At 44.1% G+C, this 7154-nt stretch overlaps 1 protein-coding gene across 2 annotated transcripts in view; it reads right to left on the bottom strand.

The window, feature by feature from the left end:
• The window catches only part of SH3D19 (SH3 domain containing 19), a 168148-nt gene extending 161425 nt beyond the window's left edge, over nucleotides 1-6723 (bottom strand). Inside the window, exon 1 of one of the 2 annotated variants that reach the window (XM_034661530.1) lies at nucleotides 5708-6723. In XM_034661530.1, the coding sequence (XP_034517421.1) occupies nucleotides 5708-5819 (112 nt within the window). In that variant the 5' untranslated portion in view covers nucleotides 5820-6723. The remainder of the gene's footprint in view (nucleotides 1-5707) is intronic. The other variant, XM_034661531.1, reaches the window with a different exon arrangement.
• Nucleotides 6724-7154: the final 431 nt, after the last annotated feature.

The following is a 7154-nucleotide window of genomic DNA, read 5'->3' as shown; positions in this document are numbered from 1 at the left end:
GCACAAAAAAAGATACAGATTAATGGAAAAGAATAGAGAGCTCAGATATAAACCCTCAATTACACGGTCAATTAATCTACAACAAAGGAGGCAAGAAAATGCAGTGGGGGAAGAAGTCTCTTCAACAAATGGTGCTGGGGAAACCGGACAGCTACATGCAAAAAAGTGAAACCGGACCATTTTCTTACACTATACACAAAAAATAAACTCAAAATGGATTAAAGACCTATTGTAGAACTGAAACCATAAAAATCCTAGAAGAGAGCACAGGCAGTAATTTCTCTGACATTGGCCTTAGCAACATATCACTGTATATGCCTCCGCGAGTAAGGGAAATAAAAGCAAATAAACCTACCAAAAAAAAAAAAAAAAGCACCCTCTCCCCCCAAAAAAACCAAACTACTGGGACTACATCAAAATAAAAAGTTTCTGCACAGCAAAGAAACAATCAACAAAACTAAAAGGCAACCTACTGAACGGGAGAAGATTCTTGCATATGACCTATCCAATACAGTATCCAAAATATATAAAGAACTCCTACAACTCAATACTAAAAAACAGAAATAATCCAATTAAAAATGGGCAGAAGACATGAATAAACATTTCTCCAAAGAAGACCTACAGATGGCCAACAGACATGAAAAAATGCTCAACATCACTAAATATGAGGAAAATGCATACCTAAATCACAATGAGATATCACCTCGCACCTGTCAGAATGGTTAAACTCAACAACACAAGATACGAGTGTTGGTAAGGACGTGGAGAAAAGGGAACCCTCTTGCACTGCTGGTGGGAATGCAACTGTGGAAAATAGTCCTGGAGGTTCCTTAAAAAACTAAAAAGCCACTGTGGAAAATAGTCCTGGAGGTTCCTTAAAAAACTAAAAATAGAATTACCCTATGATTCAGTAATTCCACTACTCGGTATTTACCCAAAGGATACCAGAACACTAATTCAAGGGGATGCATGCACCCTAATGTTTATAGCAGCATTATTTACAATAGCCAAAACATGGAAGGAGCCCAACTGTCCACCGACAATGAATGGATAAAGAAGATGTGATATATACATACAATGGAATATTATTCAGCCATCAAAAAATGAAATCTTGCCATTTGCAAGAACATGGATGAGCTCGAAAGTATACTGCTAAATGGAGTAAGTCAAAGAAAAATACCATATGATTTCACTCACGTGTGGAATTTAAGAAACAAAACAAGTGAACAAAAAAGAGAGACAAAAAAAGACTCTTAAATATAGAGAACAACAACAAAAATAGTGAACTAGGGGTTACCAGAGGGGAAGTGGGAGGGCAGATGGGTGAAACAGGTGATAGGGATTAAGGAGTGCACCTGTCGTGATGAGCACTGGGTGATGTACAGAACTGTCTAATCACTGTATTGTACACCTGAAACTAACATAACACTACATTGATCATACTAGAATTACTTTTAAACAAAATAAAAGTAAAGTGTATCAGCCTTACCTTCCTTAATCCTATGACATGTTCTTTTAAAGCAGGGATCCTATTTTACAAATCTTTTTATAGTCCCTGTATTTTCTATACATTTTGCATATATCATGCTAATGAGGATAGCTAGACAGGTTTCTTAAGATTTTATTTAATTGAGAGAGAGAGAGAGAGAGCACAAGTGGGAGGGGCAGAGGGAGAGATAAAGGGATAAGCAGACTCCCCACCGAGTGGGGAGCCCCCCCCATGCAGGGCTTGATCCCAGGATCTTGAGATCATGAGGTGAGCAGAAGGCAGAACTTAACCACTTAACTGACTAAGCCACCCAGGCACCCCTCACAGGTCTTCTTAAAGATTTGGTGAATGCAGGATCTTTAAACAACATATAAATGTATCTATAGTTTCCACGGGACTTATAAGTCTCTTCAATTTTTTAGACAACTGCAAACTGGGCCATATGACCTGGTATGTCCCATGAATCAACTCAAAAAAACCACAGTTTATGACGTCAAACACTCAGTAGAGATAACTGAGGTGCAGCTATACCTACTACTTGCATTAGACTAAGTCTTCCACCACTTCTGAGTTTCAATTTACTTGTCTTTATTTTTTTTTAAGATTTTATTTTTTTGAGATAGAGTGACAGTGAGTGAGCGAGCGAGCGCACACACAAGCAGGGAGGAGGGGAGCAGAGGGAGAGGGAAAAGCAGGCTCCCCCACTGAGCAGGGAGCCCAATGTGGGGCTCAATCCCAGGATCCTGAGATCATGACCTGAGCCGAAGGCAGATGCTTAACCAACTGAGATACCCAGGCGCCCCTCAATTTACTTGTCTTTAAAATGGGAATAACAAAACATACCCGCTTCCCTCTCAGGTTATTTGTAAGAATCAAGTTAAAGGAGGTTGTGAAAGCCCTTCCTCAGCAGAAAAGCATCAAATAAATGTAAAGTATCTGTAAAATATAACAAGCAACATACAGGTATAAACGCGTGGAGCATTAATAGCAACTGACTTTTATTAGCAGCCAGTGGGATAGCTTGGAAAAACATGGACTTTCAGGTCAAAAACACATGGATTCAAGTCCCCATTCTGTTGTTTACTAGCTGATGTATCCTGGGCAAGTTGCTTCAATACTTCTGAGCCTGAATCTTTTCAATTATAAAATGGAGAAAATAATACTGACCTCACAAGAGGTAAGAAATATGTGATTCATAGTGAACAAGAATTTTATTCTGTGCCCTCATACTGACAATATTACTTATTTTACTCATTTATAGCATCCTTCCAGAGTTTACCATAAAGTCATCAACATATGGAAAGAATAAATTTATTTAGTATTTATTAAACCCTGTTAATGCCTACCACTCTTCCTGGTGATTAGGGGAGGTCCTAGAATTGTGTATTCTCTCCCCTTTGGTGAAACAATATAAAAATGTTGAAGGTGAGCCGGAAGGTCTCAGACCCTTTTGAGAGTCTGATGAAACTACGGTATCTCTCCACAAAGAAAGCTACAAAACTTTTGTGAAATAGAGGATTAGGAGAATATCTTCATGACCTTGGGGGTAGGGAAAGCATTCTTAATCAAGGGGCACAGCAAGGAAAGAGGGACACTATAAAGATTCATAAATACACCTACCTTAAAATTAAGAATTTCCACTTCAAAAGAAACAATAAAGGAAATTTTAAAAATAAGCCCAAGTGGACGATATTTACAACACAGGCCACCAACAAAAGATCAGATTCCTTTATAAGAACGCCAACAAATTAATAAAAAATGATAGACAAAAAGGGTGATATATTTATGCAATGAAAATAAACTATAGCTGCATATGACAACATGGATAAATCTTACAAAGAGTATTGACTGAAAAAAGCGTAACACTAAAGAATACAGACGGGATGGTTCCACTCATATGAAGCTTTAAAATAGGTAAACTAAGTAGTACTATATAGGGATGCATATGCATACAGCTAAGACTGTACAGAAAAACAAGGAAATAATTATCGCAAAAGTCAAAAAAAGTAGTTCCCTCAAGAGGAAAGAGGAGGCCATGCCGGGGAGAGATCAGAGTCTGCTTCTAGGGAACTGACAATATTCTATTTCCTGATTTGGACACAGGTTACAAGAGTTTCACTTTATAATTTATGGGCTTTATACACTCTTCTGAATGTATATTGCAAAAATAAACAAACACATCTTCACAACTACACCTACATTTAGCAGGAAGAGGAGTTCACAGACTCCCTCAGTCCATAAAACCCAGATGTACGGTGTCAAGTTATGGGAGATCAAAGAAAAAGAAAATCTAGATTGTAAAATGGTGGGGGAAGAAGGAAGCAGTGAGAACCGGAGAGGTGAAAGATTAGAAAGACAGACGATAAGCAGAAGAAACGCGAAGCTTCTGGGTCAGTTCACTCTCTCACTTGGACAGAGCACAACATCTAGCACAAACGCAACTAACAAATGCCCAAGCTTGGTAAGGAATGCAATGGTGTCTGAAAACACGTGAACTAATGACGGGAAAGAGGAGCACAGCCTGTAAAGAAATGTGAAGTATTAAATAATGTATCCCAAAAGAAAGAGACCAATTGTTTCAAGTTTAACCCTCTGCCCACTCCATAATATTTCTGTCCCTCACCCCTTAATAGAAACAGGGCATACTACATGGTTAGAAACTGCAAACACCAATTTCTAAGTGAAAACATATACAATGTCATGTCCAGCAAAGTATTATCACAGAACCTAGAAAAGCTTGGGATAAACACACATATTGCAACTAAACGATGAACATATATCTGGATCATATCTAGTCTGACCTCCAATACTGTTCACACTACAGTCCACTCTAAGAGAAAGTGAAGCTTTCTGCTGAAGGTAATAGGAATCCAAGGCAGCCTACACTGTTTAAATTAGCAAATCAATGGAGGTACATCTTTGTAAAGTTTTTTCATTGTATTCTTGCAAGAAATATTAATTCATATCCAGCAATTACCCATGATTTCATTAGTCTGGATTATACTGAACCAAACTATCAGTTACTTTCAAAACGACTTGTGTTCAGGCAGAAAGTCAAATGCCTTATTTTGATGAAAAGTCCTAGTAATGGGCATCAAGAATTATTCTTAAGGTTCCAAGATCCTACCAACAGCAAAGTGACTATTTCCTTTATGTTCCACTAAATTCTTTCCTTTCATCCCATTTTCCATCCCTCATTGGTTCCCCACAGACCTGTTACCTTCTCTTAATTCTCCAACTTTCCCTCGGGTTAAAGGGAGCCCCATAGTAAAGCTTCTCCATGACTTGATGGAATGTTTACTACGGTCCATTTTCTAAAGAGGCTTTAATGACTCTTTCTCCACTCTTTCTCCTCTAAGTCTTTCTCACTTCGAACTCCCTCCTGCTGTCATCTCCCTAAGTCTGTTCTTCCCTCCGGTTTCCAGATACGTGGCTAATCCAGTTGGAACCAAAGGCCAAAGAATTTCCTCTCCATTATGTTTGGTAGAAAAGCTGCCCCAGGAACAGCGAAGGGGTGTGGATCTGCACTTATTCCTCCACTTAAGTTCCAAACTACTGATCCGAGCCGCCTTTGTGCACCCCAAAACACAAAACCATAAAAGTAACTACGGACCCAAAAATGAGTCTCGGTCGAAACGAACTGCCTTTTGGCATGCTATATCCTGGACTGAGGGGCCTCACAAAAGAACTCTAAAGCAAGTGCTATAGATAACTGGTGAGCTCGGGTGGTGGGGGTTGGGCAGAATCAAAGGTCCGAAGTTCAGGAGACACGCAACTAGACTCGACTCTCAGCACGCGGTTCGAGCTGGTAGCGACCGCGCAGGCAAACCCATCGGGAGGGGTCGTCCTCCGAGACTGCCAGACCCAGAGAATCCTGCACCGGCCTCTGACTCATCTGGAGATAAGTAATCACCCGGGCCACCAAGTTCAAGCTAGCAGCTCCTGGATTTACTGCGCACGAAACCTCTGTCGTTTCGGCTCCAGGACCACTAGCTGGCAGACACCAGTTCGGATTTCCTGGGGGCTCGGCCCGAAAGTGAGGATGAGGATGGAAAAGCCACTCTCCCTGCGTCTCCCCCCGCAGAGTGGAAGATGCCGGTCCCAGTCGGGCGGGTGAGGCAGCGGCGGCCGTCCCGGGCAGGAGCGGCGCGGCCCCGGGGCGCCCAGCCCTCGGTCCCCTCCTCGCCCGCACCCCCTCGTGCTCCCCGAGCCCCTCACCTGCGGCCGAGTGGCCCGACAGCGCACGGCCCCGGGCGCGGCGCCGGCCCCCGAACTCGCGGCGTTCGCGCAGCTCTTCCTCCTCGTCCTCCCGCCGCCGGCCCTCAGCCATGGACGAGGCACGGAGGCGCAGCCCCGGCACGGCGGGCGAGCCGTGGGCCCTGGCGCCGGGGCCGCAAGCACCGGGCGCTCCACGCCAGCGCCCTCGGGCCCCGGAGGGAGGCGGGCGGCGGCAGCGGCTACCTCTGCGGACTCCACCTGCAGCCCGCGGGGGAGCGGCCTGGCTCGGGCCGGTTTCCCCGCCTCCTCGCGGCGCACCAGCGGCCTCCTTCTCCCAGCTTTCAGTCTCCCACTCGCTTCCCCCTTCCTCCTTCCCTTCCCCGCCCCGCAGTTGGAGCCGAGATGGGGCGGGCTGTGGCCAGGCCTCGCCTCCTCGGGGAGGGGTTACCGCCGCTGGGGCCGCCCTGCAGCCACACGCTGGAACCGCCCGCCCGACCAAAACAAACGTGTACAAAATAAATAAATGGGATAGGAAGCCGGGAAAGAGGAGGTGGCTTGGCGTCTTCGTGCCCTTTCACAATATTCCGGTGTCAACAGGAAACCCATTTGCTTGACACTTGAACAAAGGAAGAGGAGGAGGGGGAGAAGCAACCTTCCCTTGGCTGGACTTGGAGAGACTCGTCAGCTGGGAGCCCTGAACTTGGAAACAAACTTGGAGTTTGGTCGAGCCTCTGGGCTGCACGCTTTTTTTTCCCCTCTCATATCACCCTTTTAAATGGAGTCTCGCCGGAACACAGGATTTTTAGGGCAGTGAAATGATTCTGTATGTTATCGGGGAATACATGTGAATATACACTTGTCCAAACTCATGGCATGTACAACAGCCAGTGAACCCCAATGTAAACTGTGGGCTTTGGGTGATTATGATGTGTCAGGATAGGTTCTTCAATTGTAACAAATGGATCACTCTCTCCCGGATGTTGATGGGGCGGGCGGGGGGAGCTGTGCAAGGGGGTTATTTGTGAAATCTCAGTCTTCGACTCAATTTTGCTGTAAACCTAAAATATAAAGTCTAATTTTTAAAAATTGTTTTTATTCCAGCCTCGCTGGGTTCTACTTACCTTAGGGTTACGAAGTGGCCACAAGCCCTAGAAGAAAATGTGTTTAAGAGCCTCCTACCTGATTAATTGTAGAGAAGTGATTTGGCGCCGGAGTGAAAAACTGTAATTTGAAGCCCTTAGCTATGAGACCGCCCCCTGTGAACGATTTTCAAAGGTGAAAAGAAGGTGTAAAAAAGTTATTATGTGTATCTGTATAGTACACATCTTAGGTTCTGGATTTGCACATACACACGTTCTCACGGAAAGGGGCAGATCCTGGAATCTCAGAAAAATACCCAAAGAACAGGCAGGAACATTGCCTGGACATGAACCTGTAGGAAACTCCC

The sequence above is a fragment of the Ailuropoda melanoleuca genome, chromosome 5 (genome assembly GCF_002007445.2).
Source record: "Ailuropoda melanoleuca isolate Jingjing chromosome 5, ASM200744v2, whole genome shotgun sequence".
Lineage (NCBI taxonomy): Eukaryota > Metazoa > Chordata > Mammalia > Carnivora > Ursidae > Ailuropoda > Ailuropoda melanoleuca.
Note: the sequence above shows the minus strand (reverse complement) of the source record. Positions and strands in the feature narration are given on the sequence as shown.